This window comes from Poecilia reticulata, linkage group LG23, assembly GCF_000633615.1.
Source record: "Poecilia reticulata strain Guanapo linkage group LG23, Guppy_female_1.0+MT, whole genome shotgun sequence".
Taxonomy (NCBI): domain Eukaryota; kingdom Metazoa; phylum Chordata; class Actinopteri; order Cyprinodontiformes; family Poeciliidae; genus Poecilia; species Poecilia reticulata.
Genome location: NC_024353.1, coordinates 6,045,037 through 6,065,376, shown reverse-complemented (window position 1 = coordinate 6,065,376; position 20,340 = coordinate 6,045,037). Strand labels below are relative to the sequence as shown.

Sequence of the window (20,340 nt, the reverse complement as noted above, 5' to 3'; positions counted from 1 at the left end):
CACACACACACACACACACACACACACACACACACACACACACCAATGACGGTCTAAAGGGATATAAAAGTAACAATGTGATAAAGCTGTAAACCAGTGAGCCACTTTGTGAATGTTGCTCAGGTTAGAAGTGATTTTTAATTGGGGTCTTTACTCCAATACTAAAATCAAATGCAAACAAAAAAAAAAACAAAAAAAAAAAAACATACAGCATATTTTTAAGATCAGATATTTACTTTACCTAAATTATTTACAATGATTTTCTTAATTTTTTGGACAGTAAAACTACATTTGTATGGACAAAAAGGGTTTTTTCTGCATTCCCCACATATCCTGATTGATAAGCAAAGATAGGAATAAAAAAGGGTTTGCGAGCTCTTTCTACATAGAAGTGAATCAGGATGTTTTTCTTCCGATTCCCAGAAGGCCAGACTTCTTCTCTGTCACAAAGAGCATATATCCAGCTCCCCTCAGGCTCATTAACTCCATGTTGTTCTTTCTGGTCAATTTCACCCGACTAATGACCGGTTTTCTGCAAACACGCCCATCACACGTTTGCATTTTGAGGTATCTGCTGCTTGGTGGCGTTTAATAGTGAGTCAGCAGGAGCCACAAAGTCCTGGAAGGGAGATCAGTGTAAAAACAGAGAAGGAGCAGAAAGCTAAGAGGAACAGATTTGAAACTTTGGAAAGTCTGACAGTAGAACATGCCAGAGAGGGAAGAGCTCACCCCTGCACACATTAACCCTCAGGGCAGGGCAAAGATATTCAACATGTGACTCACACATGTTCACTGCCGTCTTGGGATTGCAGGAAAAGACACCGTGACCCTCGGTAGCGGCCTGCTCCGAAGACAGGACACTGTGCTTCCTGTTCTGACCAGGTGGAGGACATGAATGCTCCACAGGCACAGAGACACTTTAAAGCAAGAGTGCTTAAATCTGTCACTTTAAAGTTTTTTGTTTTCCTTCACTCAACAAATGAACAACAGGCGTTCGATTGGGATTACGCAAGTAAACGCCATCATCGTCCACTGTTGCACCATAAAGTTTCAGCTAATTTCACTTCCCTTGCGGCTCACACAACTTGTTAAATAGGCTTCATAGGAGATTTTTGTACAGAATTTGAACCAGGTGAAGCTAAAACTATTCCTCCTGAAGAGTTTTAGACAGAACATTTTTACAGACAAAGGTTGTAAAGGGAAAATGAAATTGAACAAATTGAACAAACCTTGCATGCAAAATGTATATTTTATTACACAGCTTTGTGTCAAGTACTGCTCTCAGTGTGTTGTTTTTTCATCTTTTGAGTTTGCATAATCCAGGCAACAACTAGTTGATTCCTAAACTAGTTGACGATTATTCCAATAATCATCACGATTAAACCGATTAACTGTTTCAGCTCTATTAGCCAGAAAATTTAACAAACTTTATATAAGTATGTATTAAAGTCTGCTCGTCTTCCAGTGATGGAATTAAAAGCTGCAAAACTGAATCTGAGTGCAGTTCAGTTTTTTATGAAGTTAATTTTCTAACTGTGCATTATAATGTCAACTTGTTAGCTTTATTGGAAGCTATCAAGTTGCTTTAGAAAACAACAGAACGTGTCTGAATAGTAATTCACTTTTGACGTCATAAAAAAATATCATATGAAAGCAAGAACAGCCTCAAGCGAGTGCAGCTGAAGATAGAAGTGTACCAGATGAAATCTGGTGGTAAACAGGATGTGGGATACCAGCCTGAAAGCTTCACCACACACACACCCACAGACAGCAAGCCGTGAACGAGTGAAACGAGGCCTTGCTGAGGGCACTGAGGGGTTGGAAACCATGCCTGGTTGTGACCGAGGCAGGTGTCTTCTGATGCCGTCTCAGGTTTACGTGTTGTGTTACAGCAGGTAAAAAAAAAGTTTGAACCCTCACACACCCATCGGGGGGGGGAAGAAAGGTTATGTTTCAGTTTGAAGGCTCTTTCCTGCTAAAGAATAGAACTGATCGCTTACACACAGCACCTGAAAACGAACAAAGCGTTGCCTCAGTGCATCTGGTGCATTGGTCAATAGTCAGATTTGTTTGCTCTCTTTCCAGTAAGACCGCCATCTCTTTGTGAATCTGTTGTTAAATAACAACACATCACCATTAACTTAGAAAGGACCTGACTGATGAAGCAGAGCCAGCTTCATCATGATGCAGCTCTAATTGCTACAGCACGGTGTGAGTCATCAGAGCCTGCAGAGCCTTGAAAGTGGTGCGGTTATCAATAAGTGGAGGTGGATGTTGGGAACCTTGGACAAAGAGGCTTGTGACCAAGGCAAGCAAACTCAAAAATCTGACTTAATAATCCATTATACTGCAGCAAACTGAAAAAAACAATAACAACTACAATCTTGGAAGAAGACTGATTTCACTTCTTCTGGGTTTCTCTAGTAGATATTTTTGCAAGTTTGAAAAATATATATTTTACTCAAATTCTTGAACCAGATTTCTTTTGACGAGACTTATCTTTTTAAATGTCAAGTTTTTTTTATTCAAGGCTTTTCACAAACTTTAAACAAACCCTACTCATGATGTTATTTAAAATAAATAAAGTACCACCATCAACAGGTCGATTCAAAACCACACCAAGATGATAAAATAAAATGAAATCTGTCCCTTTTCATTTTTTTCAAGTCATGTTTGTCCTGCATATTTAAAGTTTTCCCCAGAGAACTGATAAAGCTCTGTTATCTGATCTCTGCTGCAGCTCTTTAGGCTTAAGAGTGACTAAGTAGTACTTTAAAGAAGACTCCAAACTTTTCTAATTCAGCTTCAAAAATCAAGTACAAAATTGCTCTTTAGAAGATTTTACTGAGTTTGAAACATAATCTGCTCATCACTTTACATGTTGTTCACAAAGATTTGAAATGTCCTTTTTTTTCTTTCTTTTTTTTTTTTATTTAAGTGAGAAAATGTATCATTTTGTTTTCAAACGGGTCAGCTTCACGCCCTCAACTTCATTAATGACTCCTCTTGCATTATTAACGCTAGTATGCGCGTTTTGGTTTTGTTTTACAGTGTGACCCAGTAAAGCCTCTCCATGCCACATGCCTCTGAACAAAGCCCCAAAGCTGCTGACAGCAGGCAGGTGTGTGTGTGTGTGTGTCCTGTACTCACGCCATGGTGCGAGGGGCACTCTGCGGTGCTGAGGTGACTGGTTGAAGAGCCTGAGGTGTTGCGTGTGTTTTTCTCCCGTGGACTCATGGGACCTGCAGGTGAGCCGTTTGTGGCGTTTTCTGTGAGGTTAGAGTTTCTGTGTCGCAGTACGAAGGCCGGGTCCTCAGCCGGCCCCCCGGCCCTGACTGTCTCTTCTTCGTCCAGCTTGAGAGGCTGGACTGCCTTCTTTATTTGAAAGCAATAAGAAGCTCAGCTGGAGCAGGACAGAAGGACTGAGGGGTGCAGCCACCAACCGAAAAAAAAAAAAAAAATCTGAAACGATTCGAGAGTGGGAAGTTCAAATAAATAAGTCACGCAGGCAGGTCACAACTCAAACTTCAATGTATCTTTATTAGGAATTCATGTGGTAGACCCAACACAAAGTGAAATGGAAGGAAAATGTATATAAATAGAGCCACTTGACGCCATGGTTACAGCTGTAAATCTTTTGTGGTCTGTGTACCAAGAAAGTTTTACTTGTACTTCGCTAAAAGCACTCAACCTATCCACAACTTCCCGACCTCATCCTTACAAGAAATGTATAAAAGCTTCCCCTCTGCATGATGCTGCCACTGCCATGTTTTACCGCAGCGTCTAACCAAAGATTTTTGCTGTCCCAGTCATGGCTCACATTGACTTAATTCATTAATTTCTGCAGCAACTGGTTGCACTTGGATTTATTTAGCTGAATTAATTCAATTGATAATTTCATTTCTCTTTGGGATAAATAAAAATATTCCTCACATGAATAACATAGATTGAAGCGTGTTGCAAAATGTCTGAATATTAAATACCTGGGTTGTAGCTGAAGTCTGTGAACTTGAAGATGGGTTCGAGTCGAGGCTTTATGGGACTAAGCTGGAGAGGAACTGAAGTCCAAAGAGAAACTGAAGGAAAGAAAAAAACAACGACTGATGTTAGTCCCAATTTACTGTAAAATAAAAATGCAACAGATCAAACGAAAAACAACAATATAACATCAACGTAAAAATGTAAAGATAATTAAAACACGACAGTTAGCTGAATAAAACATTCGACACTTTTAACCAGTCCCAAACTTTAAATAAAAGATGTCAAGTAACTGAAGTCAGCCTCCAAAATATCCCCCAGTGTCTTGTCTGAATCACTCCATTATGCCATCCACCCTAAATGCTGCATTTAACAAGAGTTGCAAACAATAAGAAGCTGCCAACTTGCTGTCATGGCGAGTTGCTTCGCAACGAGAGGTGTCAAGGACAGCAACAAGACATTCACATACAGGAAGCTCAAGTAGTCCCCGATGGCAAATTGTTTTGCACTGTGGCGTTCCTCTTAAACAGAGTTAGCTGTTAAGAACCAGAGTTAAAATGTGAGCCCATCTCTAAATAGATTAAAGAAGGTTCTGATGGGAACAGCCGCATTAAACTTGTAAACAGTTCCACAAAAAAACAGTACATGCTGATATTTTAACTGCAGGTTTCCAAAAAGGGCGACCAAAGCTTCGACAATTTGGAAACAGTCAGGAATGCAGCTGCAGACTCATTTCCACATACTGCTGCTTGCCATATGGTTACCTCCCCATCTTTCACCGAGCTCCAGTGAGGCCAAATCGATGTAAATATGTCCCAAAGGTTAGCATAGGGCTGCTTCATTTAAACTCTCACCCGGCCCCACAACACATACATTAAAGCTCATTACGCTCAGTGGGAAAAATAACCCCTCAGGTAAACAAGAGAATTTTTTCAACACAGAGAAAGAAACAAATACTCGTACTCGTATGTTTTACAAATTAAATGAACCTTCAGAAAGCGATGTTATTTACTCAGGCCCGTTTTTCACTCCGTGACGTCTTATCGATTTCTATTTCTGCAGACCAACTATTATCTAAAACAGCCGTAGCACTTTTCTCTGGTAGCCACTGCCACATTTCCTGTCATGTTGGAAAGTTTGCTTTCACAGCTACTTTTGATGTGATTTTTTTTCAGCCGTTAGTTTACCCCCCCAGGAGGACAGACTCATGTGATAGCAGCGCGAGCACAAACCGTCCTTTTGACAATTTGGAAAGGTCCGGAAAGCAAAAAAAAAAAAAAAAAAAAGAAGGAAAAAGTAAAGAAGCATATTTATCCACCGCTAAACGGACATTGTTCACTTTACTTTGTTCGAGAAGTTTTATGTTGCAAGAATGTTTGAGGAATCAAAAGACTCGCACACAATCATTGGCACTATTTATGAAAATAACAGTAGCAAAACAAACAGAACAGTACAGACCGCCCTGGCCCCTAATTAAGATAAAAAGGCTCATTTGATGGAAGTAAAGATATGGCAGGAACACAAAGCAAAAGCTGCTTCACACACCCAATCCAGGACGTGCTTTCAAGGATCTGAACCGACCGACTCCTGAGTTGCTTTAGCCCCTACAGCAGCCGACTGACACATAGTTATGTCTGTCCACAACAGGAAGCAGAATGAGTCACCGAACTGCTTCATGCAGGGTAACTATGATCACATTGCTCCCAGACGGGCAACTGGTATCACACAGGCTTCACTTTTAGACTGAAAATTCCACCGTTTAAGAATCGGTTTCATTTCTACATTAAAGTCTTCCAAAATTCTCACATTTTCCTGTTTCAATTCTAGCTATAAAAAGGAATTAATCTCACTCGGAGTCGTCATTATCATCTTCATCAAGTGGCATTTTTACATCGATGATTTTACCTCTAAGTTTAATACCTACAAGACAGGCATAGGTGCCAGGGTGAAAGCTATTATAATGTCGCACATTGTTGAGATTACAGCCAAAAAAACGAAATAAAAAGCTTAGTACAAAGGAAACCGAGGTCGTGAATCAGTCAGGTATTTGTGTGCAAAACATCTTTGACTTTGTTCTTTCAGTCTATTCTTAGCGTGGCGTCCCAAATCTCATTTTATCTGCTCTGCATATTGCTGCTTGTTTTCGTCCGACAAATTCAAAGCTTTGTGCAGCATATCCAGAGTTAGAAGAGGAGACAGGAGCGCCACGCCTTTTTTTTATTTGATTATTTTTTTTAAAACAATTTGAAAGCAGTCATGTGAGGCGTACTCACATGCAATGCAGCATGTCGTCGCTTTTCAGCCTTTAATTTAAAACGTGTATGTTTTGATTCTGAAACATTTCAGTGTTGATTAACTGGAGATAAGTACTCAAAACATAAATATGAAAACATGCACTCACAAGTCAGGTACTGTAAAATTTAGATGAAATATATATATATATATATATATATATATATATATACACAGAGAGAGAGAGAGAGAGAGAGAGAGAGAGAGAGAGAGAAGCAGAGCAACTGAGGCCACAACTAAGTAATGTGGTGTAATCTGGTGTAGAGTAGCAAGCATAAATCAATCACTGTATCCAGCACTGTAACTTCACAAAACTCAAATGAAGAACTGCTGAAAACTAAATAAAAGGATTGATATAAAATGATTTGCACTGTTATTTTTACAAGTGGTGCAGAAATCCCAGCTGAAGGAAAAGGAAAATGAAATATAAAGAAAAATAGTTATAAAGTACACCTCTGCTCTGGACATCAAGGTGTTTTGGATTGTGATATCTTATTTCCACTATGGACTGCAACTGTTCTTTTCTTACAAATACTAGAAACGCCGCTCAACAGAAAGCATCACAAGTCATAGCAAGCCTTATGACAAAGGTTTGAAGAAACTAATGAACTGGGAGGGGGGGATTTCTAAAAAAAAAAAAAAAGAAGAAAAAAAAGAGGAACTTCAGCAAACTAAAGTAGGTCAAATATTTGCTTGTGCATAAAAATAAAAGGAGAAAAAAAAACCATATATAAATAACAAGAAACCGGTTTTTCAACCCCGTCTCCACTTTTAACTGTGCTTTAGGCCTGCATGACACACTAACATGTGGGTCAGAAGCAGTTTAAAAGCAAGTACTGTTTTCTTTACTCTCACTCAGTAGGAAGTAAATATAGGACAAAGGTCAAGCCGTAAAAAACAGCAGCACTGCAGAGTCAGGTCTATGTACGGCAGGCAAACACGTCATTCTACCGCTGATTACTATAACATGTTACCAGGAGGTCAACAGCACAGTCCAGTCATCTTTACCCCCCCACTCCGTTTCATTTAGGAATCTGATTGTTAATTAAAACATTTAGGTATTTTTATGTGAAGACATTTGACGGAGAAAATCAGTCTCCTCCATTAGACTCACTTCAACCTATTTCTGTTTTATGCCAAAGAGAGTATCTAATCTCTGATCATGGGCCAAAACTGTATTGGTTAAATATAAAGTAAGCAGTATTAGACTAGTTAGTTGGAATTAACAATAGAAATACAGTCGTAAGTCCGGTGGTTTCTTTCCCGCTAACCACCACATTCCTGTGACGACGGCTAATGTTTTTTGTTTTTTTTATTTTAGGAAATGATAGGAAGTTTGACGTGTACGCCGCTTATTCAGAACCTGAGCTCCTTCTTCGTATTTGCTGCTTATTGTTCGAGGCTGTCCAACGGCATGAAATTTCCCCTTCAATGTGTGCTGGCTGTATGAGTCATTTCATCAGACATGGCCGGCTGCCTGCGTGCCACTTGGTACGTCATCGCTCTCTCTCCCCCTAACACAGACACTCACCAAAATGTGTAACACCAGATAAGCACACACATTTCTCAGAATTTCTCTCCCACACAACAAATGCACAGCCTTTTTAATTTCTTAGCCACAACTCCTTTAAGTGATGACATACAAGACAAGTTCGAAGACGACACTGAGCGGTAAACTTTAACGGGTCACTACTGCCATTCCCTTGTCTTGTTTTTGTTTCTACTCAAAATCCTACCTCAGCATGACTTTTTGTTTTGCGCAAACCTGCAGTACAAGTTTTACAAACCTAACAGATGACCAAGCGGTCAAGCCGGTAACACTGACTCACAAACACGTTACACAGGCTTAACTACTCAACTTCATCAACATCGAGCCTACAAAGATCTCCATCTTCTGTCCGTTCTCACAAATGTTTTGCCAGCAAGCTTTCTTACGAACATTTGAAGCCAAAACTGGACGTACTTAAAATCACTTTGTGAAGCAAAGAGGAAGATAAATCGCTAAGAGATGCACCGATTAGGCCTTTTCCAGGCCGATACCGGTGTCAGATTTTGTATACCAATTTATTGGTATACAAATAAATTTGAATACAATTTATTTGTATTGGTATACAATTTATTTTAGAATGATCAACATTCTAAAAATAAAAAAAATAAAAAAAATTTTTTATTGCTGTTTAATCTTTTTAGAAGATGACAGATTGCATACAAAAAATCATCATTATTCAATCTGATGTTATGTGAGGGGTTAACGGTGATGCTCTTTTTGGATTTCTTGTACACCTGCAGTCAACAACCTAAAAGCTAAACTAACAATGCGGCAGGTTGACGCGGTTACCAACGAGCCCAGCTCAGACCGTTCCTTTGATGGGAAGCTGAACGTTGGATCAAACTGAAACGATGATGGATTTGTAGGATTATCCCCATGTATATCTTAATATTTGTCCATATTATTATTATTATTCATATTATTTAATCAAGGGGCATCAAAACATTTCCTGGTGGTGGACTGGAAATGGCAGTTCTTAGCTTAATGAAACATAAACAGGGGGCGAGGGGGGTCCAACTTTTCAATATTTGACCAGCTGTTCATCGATTAGAGCTAAAACGAGCCAAATCTGATCACTGGCTTATTGATAGGTGGATCTCTACCCAATACGGGTCGAAAAGGCAAAAACTCTTTGACCTTTGACAGTCACATGGAGCTCGTCTACTCGTCAGTCCAAAACCATAAAGATAGAAAGATAAGACTGGTGACAACCTGCTTTGGACAGTGACCTTTGGATGACATTGATAACCCTAACGGAGACACTTTTGCTGCTGTGAGTTCAGGTTGTTCAGTTTTCCTTAACCAAAGCAAGAATCATTCAGAGTTGGTAAAAATTCTAATCTCGTGAATTTCTAACCATGGTAAGCGTCCCACTGACGCTGATCGGTACTTCTGAATTTTTCCCACAACCTCTGCAAAGTTTGGTTGCTTCGAGATAAACGACATAAACTCACTGTCAGGTTTTTTGTTGCTTGTGCAAAAATGTTTGTGGATCAGGCATAAATATGCTTTCCAGACTTAAATGCAGGTTGTGGTTGTAGTGCGTTGCGTTGTGCGTCCCTGTGGTTGGGGGTTTCACACAAGTATCCATTTAAATGTGGGGCAGCTCTGCAGAGAACCAAACCTGCTGTTTGAAGCCAGATGACTGGTTCTGCTGTTCAATACGACTGAGACACAGGCATTTCAACACGGCACACTCCAACCAAACTATAACATTACCCAAAATCCCGTTTCAACCCCTGTCTCCTCAAAGCTACAGCTGATCATAAATAATGAGTAGTGTTGGCTTTGAGCTGAAACCTCATTTAGGTGGGGTTCACTTTTGGGGTGCAGTAATGCGGTGTGATTCAGGAGCGTCGCCCAGCTAGCTTCTACATAAAAACGAACCACTAACATCAAGAGCAAACGAACAAAGTGGGTGTCCCCTGGTGTCCTGATACAGCAGGGACATTCTGGTCCAGCTGCCAGGAGTCTTATGATTAAGACCGGAACAAAGAGCGACAGTGTGACGAGCATTTGACACAAACACACACTCGTTCTCTTAGTCGAGACGCAGCACAGATATTATCAGGAACACACTTCTGACAAGCATGGTACGTTTTAACTCCCTTAAATTGTCAATGTTTACAAGCTTTAAAGTAATGACACAATTTAAAAAATTGATTTCATGGGGAAAACATAAAAACCAACACATGTATTTATGACAGGATTTCATTAAATGTAAATTTTAATGTTGGTTTGTTACCAAATAAAATTATTTGGTATATAAAAAAAACCCCAGGGTTATATTGAAAAATAATTGGTAAAAATATATAAATACATTTCACAAATATCTTAAATATGATTCAGTCAATCAAAAAAAATCTCTTTGCAATTGATACATTTTTAATGGATAAAACATAAAAATAGCTTCAGTCTAGGATTAATAAATAATTCTAATTTTGATCATGTAAATAAGAACTAGTCTTTGTGCTTTATATATATATATATATAAGATTAAAATAGTGACCTTGTGTTTTTAACATTATTTCAGGGATTGTGAAAAAAAAAAACAGTTTAAATTTGTGGCAATAAAAAAAAGTTAATATTATACCACATCTGGTATTTATGACGATTTTTGTAAATCTAAATTATTCGAAATACCTCAACTCTTTTTAGACACTTTTTAGTCTGGCGTGAAGCGCACACAAAGTCTAAAATTACTATTCACAGCTAATTAAAAGCTGAGCTCCAAGTGTGCATGAAGCCAAACCACTACTGACAGAGGGAACCCAGTAGACCACAGTAAGGTTGTCCGTCCTGCTGGTGAACAACCAAATGTAGTGGCTTTAAAGCACTAGGTGGTAATCCAAAAGTGGGTCAAATGAAAATAAGTGGTCTCAGAAGATAAAAAAAGAGCAACATGGAGCTATTAAAAATACATATTCCTTTTGTGTATGCAGCGTGAAACTGACTGATGACAACCACATTATTAATAACTGTTTTGCCATTACCAAATTTCGGGTTTTCCAAACATCCCTAGAACGGCGGCCAATTTATTTGTAGTCTTTGAGGATGAATTAGATCACATTGTGGTCTAGTTTCTTAAATGGTTGCTTATTCTTTATCTTAAACTTTAATATAATTGGAAAGAATTTGCTTAAAAATTGTACTGCAGCTTCAAAGGAATTCCATTCAATCATTTACCCTCTAAAGGTGTTTCATGGGTTAAGATGATTACTGTGTCCATGGATAAAGCATTTAAGTCTTGATAATCTTATTTATTTTGGCTTATGCAAGTTTTGTGTCTGTACATTTATATGACAGCAGGCGTCAATGTAAAGCTTTGTAAGTCGTGCTTTTCCACCAAACGCACTCAAACTGCTTTATGGGTTGTTTTGAAAATAAATAAAAGTGGGTAGCATAAGAGATGTATATAAAAATAAAAAAAATACAATAAAGCAGCTCTTCTCTTTCGTGATCAATCACTTTCACATTGATAGATCTATTATTCTACGGGCTATGTTTAGCTACTCTCCTGGCTGGCACACTTTCAAACACTGACATCATTACACATTAAATTCACCACAGAGCTGTACTTTGTCATAAAATAACATGACATATGCTCAATATCCATGTCTTGGAGCCCGAAGCAGCTTAAGTAATAGTTGCATTCTTCGGACGAAATTCAGGCCATATTTTTCACTGCAGAATCTTGCACAATGCTGATTGTGAAAGGCACTGAAACGTCAAACAAATTATGCAGTAAATATTGGCTCTGAAATCACAAGATGAATTTGTTTGTCAGTTTAAAAATGAAGCATGTTCCTGGCGTAATGAAAAACGACTTAATAACATAATGGTTATTATTAACTCATGACTCCACGCACTTCAGTTTCATTCTGTCACTTTGGGTAAGTTGTAAATGGAAACTTAATCGAGGAAAAGAAACTATTAAATATGAATTTCTCATATAGGTAGATTACAGAAAGAGTTTCTATACTGCTGAAGTTTGTGTCTAAGACAACTACCCAGACAATAAAATATTTATAAAATGACTTCATGCCTGAAGAACACTGACTGAAAATTGGATGTTGCACCATATACAGATGGAGAGAAATATCAGATATCCAAAAATGACACGTTCTGTCTCATACTCCTACACCAGAGACAAATATTCAGTTGTGACTAGTTTACTACTGGTAAATGTATTTCTCATGACAACTGTTTGACAACAAGCTATTTTTGGAATACTCTGGGAAAATGCTTAACATTTTCTGATGTAATACAGTAATGGTTCAACACATCAACAAATACTTATATTTTTACTTAAAACGTTATATACACATCCATGCGGTTGGCTCGTAAAATCTAGTTTTCTGGGTAGACTACTGCTATAAGTGCGTATCAAGGTTTTTTTTTTTTTAAATCATACTTTGAGAACTGCACAAAATTTACGCTACACAACTCCAACAGTTTAAGGTGAATTTAATGAGATGTCAGAAAAATGCTAAGGTCAGCCCCTCGTTTACCAGACAGACAAATTAATCTCATTCCAGATTGCAGAAAACAGGTTTGGTCTTGGTGTGGAAAGTATGGCCTTTCTGTTCTAAATAAACCAATAAACTTACATTATTGTTACAAGGTTTTTGGGTAAATGCCATAAAATTTGTGTAATTTTAAATCAAGGAAAAAAAAAAAAAAAAGAAGCAATTGTTTGCTGTTGTAAGGAGGTTATTTAATCATTTCAAACAATTACAGAACAACAGTATTTTTTTGTTCTGTTTCTATTGACAACCTAGCCAGGGATATATGCTGAAGTTTCAGCCCACAAAATGCGTGTTTAAACAAACCAAAGAAAAGTAACTGTTTGTATATAAAATTAATAGTGTCAGGTAATATGTTCCATAATTTATATTCCAAAATTGAGCTTATTTGATAAGTAGTTCATGCTAAATTACCCAACAGCTGGTCTAGAAATCATCTAAAAATGCACTAATACAAGGGCATACAACAAGAATTCATGGTCTAACTATTTTGATAATAATCCTGACATACTTGGTAATGTCTCTTTAAATTCAAAAGTAATTTTTAAAAAAAAGTTAATATATTTTGGAAAACGCAGTAAGCCTTGTAAGCTGTATTTTCTGCCATCCTATTTTTTGCTGACTTAAGTGGGCAAGAAACAGGTGTAAATAAAGAATAAAACTCGTATTGAAAAACTGAAAACAGCAGCTACTTGTCAGTCACTTAACAACTCACCTTTAAATACCAAAAAGGAAACTATGTTCACTAAAAAAACGTCAAGATGAGAGAAGTAAATTAATAGTGGGAGCTCAGAGACCCCAGGTATCAACTTAACACTGGCGAGCAAGACAAAGAAAAGACAAACTCCAGGCAGTCTACCTTCCACTGACGGCGCCAACTTTTACCAATTACAAGACATCAACAAAATTGTGTGTCATCTTGCTAACCTTACGCTAATGTAAAAAAAAAAATAACCGTAGTTACATCTAGAAAGGGCTAAGGAAAAAAGACACCAAACATACCGCAGCCCTTCAGCAGTCTGTGAGCATGGTTTGTTTACACCGAGCTAGCGAGCTGGCTAGTCCGGTGCCACGTCTGACAAAAGCGAGAAAAGTATTTTAGACAGACTGTGTTTGTGTTGACAGCTTTCCCCATCGCACTCAATGTCTTTAAACATGCTAAACAACAGGTTCACGTGTATAACAATGTCTCCCAAAGACAAAGAAAAGCTGTGTTTTTGGGGGCTGGCTAGCAGCTTCTAACTCCTGTTGTTTTGACAGCCAGAATTAGCTGGATAGCAAGGCTGCTATTCAGGGAGGCGCTAATGTTACATTAAGGAAAGTACGGGGTGATATTTAACAGCCTAAAATAGGGCATAAAAACAGCACTGATAATCAACAGTATCAAATACAATTGGTAATATTCACCTGCTCCGAATGTCCGAGGAGAAATCAGTGCTCTGGGTGATGTTAAAAGAGTTGGCAGCGAGTTGTAGCTGCCACCCAGCTCCTCTCCAGCCTAAACGGTTACTAAGCGAGCTCCCTTCCAGAGCTCACTCACCTACGGGAGGGAGGCGTTCAGCCCGTGACGCTACTCGCATGAGCACAAGATAACCAATCAGATGGCTCTGCGAAAAAACGGACCAATCACCGACTACCAGGAACAAGACATGATTCTTTTATTGTAGTTTTTAACCAAAGCTGTTATTCAAAAGCAAAAATACTAAAAACAAAGAAAACCGAACACTTACTGTAAAAATAACTGAATAAAGGCTGAAAACAAAGTAAAAATTAAATAAACAATAAAGATGCAAATCATAAACAAACAAAACAGGAAAATAACCCTAGTGACATTAGATTGTATGATGGTAAATAGGAAAAAAATAAATCAAGAGGACGTGAAATGCTACTTTATGAAATTTTGAGAGATTAAAAGTAAATCTAGAGGCACAATTCAGTTTTTTAAATTGTGTAAATCTGTTAAAAGTTCTTAACAGACCACTCTCCATCTAGCTGTTGTCCAAATTGCCTTGACAGTTTTGTTACACATGTCTGACTTAATGTGCCTGTGTGCACACAGTCAACATGAATCGAGCCAATGAATGCATAACTGAATCACCTGATGTTTCCCACCTCTGCTTCGCTGATTTAAGAAGTGCGTGCAGACATGTGAGTTTCATGCCAGAGCACACATAACCCCACTCCCAAATGCAATGCAATTACAGACAGCTCTTGGTTGTGCAACAGGGAATTAGTTATTGTGATGCAAAACTCTGGCAGCTGGGTGTATTCCTGAACTCCAAGCTTCATAAATTTTCTTTTGAATGGTTAACCGACACACCAGTTTCACCTTTAAACAAGCTTAGCAAGTATCCTTGCAAATGTTTGTTTTCAAAAAATACTTTTAGGTTTTAGAGAATATGTTTTCAAATGTTTGCTCTTGTTTTTCTTTTCTTAAAGACATGATGATATCTGCTGTGTGTGACTGAGCAGATACCACCTTGTGCCAAGGTTGGCATAAATAGTTATGCAGTTTCAAAAATGTTTTTAAAGATATTTTAGCCTATTTCATGCATTAAGACAAGCCCTAATTAGTCTAGACTAAAGCTTTGACTGCAATAAAACCAGTTTTCAAGTGGCATTACTTGAAAACTGTCTTTTGTATTAATTCGGGTGGTTAAGTTTGTCTGATATAACATTTTGTTTAATGATCTGAAATATTCAAGCAAACAATAATAAAATCAATCTCTATGGGAGGAAACACCTTTTCCCAGCACTGTAAGTACAGCATCTTTATCTAAATCCAGTTTAGAAGAAAAACATTTTATAATAGTGCATCTTTCCCAAAAGCATGATGTAGGTTTGAGCAACAGCTATGCTTTAGAAATTGATTTTATCTTGACCTGGGCAGAAGACGTGGAACACTTTTTCTCTTTCACTCTGACAAAGTCCAGGACCACGTTCACATGACAGCCACACTAATTTTACTAATAGTGAGGGCAAACTAAGGGTAAACTAAGTGTTTGTCTTTAGTTGCACTAAAAACCTATGAAACCGACTCAAGACTGTGAACATTTCTATTCCTCTTTCTGGAACTAAAATCAGATAAAATCAAATGACAATCCTTTGACTTGACGTCAGAAAATAATTTCCATCCTTGTCATTTCTATGCAGTTCTGTCAGATTCAATCATGTGCTCAAATTATCATTTAAAACACTTAACACTTAGATGTCTTGAATCTTTCCAGGATTGTCTCGGTTCTTTACTGATGAGAGAAACATTAAAAATTACCAAACTAAACATGAGCAGCACTGAATGCAAGAGTGTCCTTCACTGAACTTGTTGTTGGCATAACCAGTTTGTTTGTGCAACCTTCATTTGTCATTGCACAACCTTTTTTTCTTTTTTACATTTTTTTTCTTTCCACTTCACATTTATATTTAATGATATCAGATAAAATCCCAGCAAGTTTTTAGTTTTAATGTGACAAAAATAAGATTGAAAGTTTGTTTTACAGACAGGGGTAACTCTAAAATTGCTATGTATTTTTTTTGTTTCTTTTATCCTCTGACTAGATTTGTGCAGAATATAGTAAGTGGCTTTTTTTCTTGGAGAACACACATTTATGGAACTACAATTTAAAACGTAGATTAACTTTGGAAATAACGTGTACATTACATACAATTAATGTTTTAGTTTACATTTACCAGTAATTTTTACCAGTAATTGTGGTGCCATTGTTCTGGTTAAGCAAATTTTTTTTATATGAATTTTTCTACAATGAATAAATGTACTCATATTAAAGTTCATGTCACCCTGAAAACATCTTCTCTCAAGGGCATGGTGATGGCAGCATTATGCTGAGAAGCTTTTGTCCCCAACTGAAAAAGGGAAGCAAATCACAGATGATGTGAAGATGCAAGAATGTAAATGCAGGGCAATACTGGAGAAAAAAATAAATAAAACTTTCAAATGTATGTTTCAGTTTGCCTGACCAGATTTGAGTAAATTTGAAAAAATATAAAGATCTTTCAAAGCCCTATACGGGCTTAAAGTGGCAGTTGTAAACTAAATTTACCAAGCAGACCTGTTTTTTTTGTGTGTGTTTTTTTATGGGGTCACAGAAAAACAGAATGAAACAAACAAGATGAACAATGTGATCCTATCCCAATGCAGCTCAAGCTAAAAACTTAAGGTTTTTAGCTCAAGCTAAAAATGTGAAGATAAAAAAAATGAAACTGGTCCAACGGACCAATTAATTACAGTTTCTGTACCAGCGCATATCTACATGAGGAATTAATTCAGTATCATCTCTTCAGTACAGGGGCCATAACAGGGGCGGTTTTCCAGGGGCAAAGACCCCAGTTGGCCAGAACCGCCCGGGCCGGTTTATGTTTTGTCGAGCCGTTTCAGTCAAACTGTCATCTTAACTGTATATTCTCTACCTCCTCCCAAGTTGAAAGCGAGCTTGTCCACGTAATTTTCCATAAGTTGACTGTCGTGTTTTTTTTAGGGTGTGAACATCGTTGGCAGGATGAAGGTTTTCACACAGCACAAGCGGGTTACAGCCTGTGCGCCACACCTGAAAACACAATCATAATTATAATTTGTTGAACTTCAAATGGCTTTTATTCGGTTTATGCAATGGCTCTTACTGTCGTTAGGCAACATGTTTATTCCAAACAGAACCAGAGTGTAAAAAAAAATGTGGCCCATAATCAATCCTCAACAAGATTATGTATGAAACTTTTAAGAAGACACGAAGACCTGAAAGAGTGAAGCAACATTCAATACCAGCCCTGTTCGATCACACCGGGCGTCACTGAAACCAGCCTTAAATATTTAAAAATTAGGTCACTTAGCCATGACCTACATCCAACACGCTTACCTGCATGCGGGTTGCAATAAGAGCACATAATGCGCTACACTCACCACGCTTCATTCTTTAGCTCCTCGGAAAAAAGAAAAATGCATTAATGAAAAGATGTTTTTGTCTATGCTAAGTGCAATATTATGTTAATAGTCTTTAAATCTTGAAGTCAACACTTTCAGTACTTGAATCAATAAAGTGTCCAAGTGCATATTTTGAGTCTAATTACTTCATTACTTGCTGTGTGCAATTTCTGAAGGAATACATGAAGCATTTATTTCAGCTGCTCTGAGAGATATTTAATGCATCACCAGTCTTTTTAATTTACAGGCATAAAATCTGTTCTTTATTTCTTTCATCAGTACGAAATTAAGCTGGATGTAAAAGCACAGGTGAATTAAAAAATATATTCACACGCCCTGAACCTTTCCATATTTTGTCACATTAGAAACAAACTTGAATGCAATTTGTTGGGATTTTCTATGATAGCATTAGGAAAAAGTAGACAGGAAAATGATTGCTTATCAGGTTTTCTGACAGCTGACAATATTTGTTTGCTTCATAGTTTAATTAGAAAATATATGTCTAATTTATATGTCTAATTTATATGTCTAAAATATATGTCTAATTTTAGACTGCAGTGAAACAAACAAACAAAAAAAAAAAACAGAACAAAAAAACATCCTAAAAATGCTCCAAGCATTATGCTGTGAGAATTTTCTTCAGGAGGCAGAATGAAGCTGGTCAGAGTCAACAGGATGACATATGGAGCTAAATACAGGACAATAATTGAAGACAATATTTTAGAAGACGTGGAAAATTTGAGACTGTGGTGTAAATTTACCTTAGCAAGTCTAAACATGCAACTTGAACTATAACAACGAGGAGTTGATTAAACAATGTTTTACCTTCCACTCAACAATTATGCACCGATTTGTCAGCGGAATAGTGGTATTTGCAGTTCTACCATAAGATGTGAAAAAGGTTTAGCAGTTTATATTTTTTGCAAGGAACTGAATATCTTTCTTTGCTAAACTGCAGTAAAAAAATAGAACAACAAGCTGAAACTAAATATTTCTATAGTGTTTTGACTTTTGTATCCATATCGTAAATGGGGCTAAAAGGTCAATAAGCAGAAGCGCTTTCGAAGATATTTGAGACGTACAGAAAGCAGCACTGACGTGGAAGCTGACCTTCCAACTCAGAGAGCACTTACTCCGTGTGCAGAGCCATCCCCAGAAGATTAGATAGTCAGGCTACTCAGCGATCCATCCTGCTCCTACCACAGCTTGTAGAAAGCATATGGATGAATGAGCTTATGGATAAGTGGCTGAACATTTGTGTTTGACTTGGTCTTTGAGCTCTGTTTGTGTTTGAAGAGTAAAAACAGCAGCGTAAGCAGCTGAATAAGGAAAAGGCATGGGATCTGTCGCGCTCTGTAGGTTTATGGTATTTGAAAATGAAACGGTTTCCTCACTTCAGCTAATCTAGATCACAGAGAGATTTCCCACACCAGCTGCTGGCTAATCTACAAACATATTGTGCAAAATCCCTTTGTACCCTTTGCGTCTGGTATCATGTGGCTAAATGCGGGGGAAATGCTCTCACTCCAACATGATAAATGGCCTGTTAAACACGGGAACTGGGCAGTTAATGCAAGCATTTTTACTCGGGGTTTTATTATGATTTTAGAGGAAAAAGCAGCTTTCTTCCTCCTGCACTTAGAGACAAAACAAGTTTTAAGGATAATGGCCTCATTGTTCAAAGTCAAAATTTGCCAAAATAAAACAAACAAGAAGAATAAGTGAAAAACAATGCCTAGTAAAAATATTCACACCTAGTACATTTTTTATATTACACTCAAAAACTGTTAGCGTTTTAACTTCTTGTGTGACAAAGTGAAGAAAACATATGTATTTTATTTAATTTTTTTTTACAAATAAAAGTTCCTTAAGTGTGTCATTTAACTCTTTTTCAAAAAGACAGTGAAACAAATTGCTCTGACAAGTCACCTAATTAGTAGTCAGAATTCACGTTGTGCAGTTTATTCCCAACTCAAAGATTAGAATACAAGATCTCAAATTTCTGTTCAATCCATCACCACGATCCACAGCTTCAAACCCAAGACATGATCGGCCAGAGCCTTTAATCCACTAGGAGCCAGAACTCCCTACATCTTGTATCTTGTTTCATTGCAGCGAAAAAGATGACGGAACCAGGAATACAACTGAACAATCAAGAATGGAGCAGTTAATTAGCTTTAACATCGGTGTAGAGCCATTAAATAATCATCTGTTTGTTAAAGATGAGTCTACAGTTATTGCTAGTTCCTCGTAAATTTCATATCCTCGACCCCATCGCTGTGTTTGAGATGTAGAGTCATGTGTGCCGTTCCTCCAATGATCCAAAGAGAGGATTATTCAGAGAAATGCCCAAGAGGCCCAGGGCAACTCTGGAGAAGCTGCAGGGATTAACTGCTCAGGTGGAGGAATATATTGACAGTGTAGCCATTAGTTGCTTGGTCCACATTTCTGGTCTTAATGGAAGAATTACAAGCAGAAACAGCAGTGAACGTTTTGGCCAACAAGCAAAACTAACAACCATCAACGCAAACGCAACATCCCAAAGGTTACATACAATGGTGGCAGCATCATGATGAGGGGATGGTTTTATTCAGCATCAGGACAGAATAGTTGACTTGCTCACGTGGAGGCCTATGTGGCTTAAAACCGAGCCCTAAATATACAATATGTAAAATAGTATGGTCTAGTCAAAGACCAGACCTAACTTTTACTAAGAATCCGTGAAAATATATCTTTATAGGCATTTGCCATTCAGGATAATGGAGCTTGATCTATTTTTGCTAAGAAAAATACTAAAAGGTTCAGTCTGTAAAGCTGATGCAGATAAAGGACTAATTGCAGCAAAAAAACTGGCTCTCTACAGCGTTGTCATTTTTCCTCCATTAAACTACAACACAATACTTTAGATAGGTCTATGACAATAAAATCCCAAGAAAATAAGTAGCTGTACGTTTACATATGCATACATTTCCAAGTCACTATTCAATAAAAATCCACACCCAAGAAAAACTAAAAGCAACACTAAACTGGCTGCATGGCCACAAAAAAGTAAAAGTATTCAC

The 20,340-nt window shown here is 37.6% G+C and overlaps 2 protein-coding genes across 5 annotated transcripts in view; both read right to left on the bottom strand.

The window, feature by feature from the left end:
* The window catches only part of adipor2 (adiponectin receptor 2), a 10,678-nt gene extending 7,368 nt beyond the window's left edge, over positions 1-3,310 (bottom strand). Inside the window, exon 1 of the mRNA XM_008400750.1 lies at positions 3,151-3,310. Coding sequence (XP_008398972.1) covers positions 3,151-3,237 — 87 coding nt within the window. The 5' untranslated portion in view covers positions 3,238-3,310. The remainder of the gene's footprint in view (positions 1-3,150) is intronic.
* Positions 3,311-3,380: 70 nt separating this feature from the next.
* Positions 3,381-20,340, bottom strand: part of wnt5b (wingless-type MMTV integration site family, member 5b) — a 91,833-nt gene continuing 74,873 nt past the window's right edge. For all 4 annotated transcript variants that reach the window (XM_008400745.2, XM_008400747.2, XM_008400748.2 and 1 more), the window contains 2 exons: positions 3,984-4,076; positions 3,381-3,462 (listed from right to left, as the gene is read on the bottom strand). The gene's annotated coding sequence lies outside the window, so the exon portion shown is untranslated. The remainder of the gene's footprint in view (positions 3,463-3,983; positions 4,077-20,340) is intronic.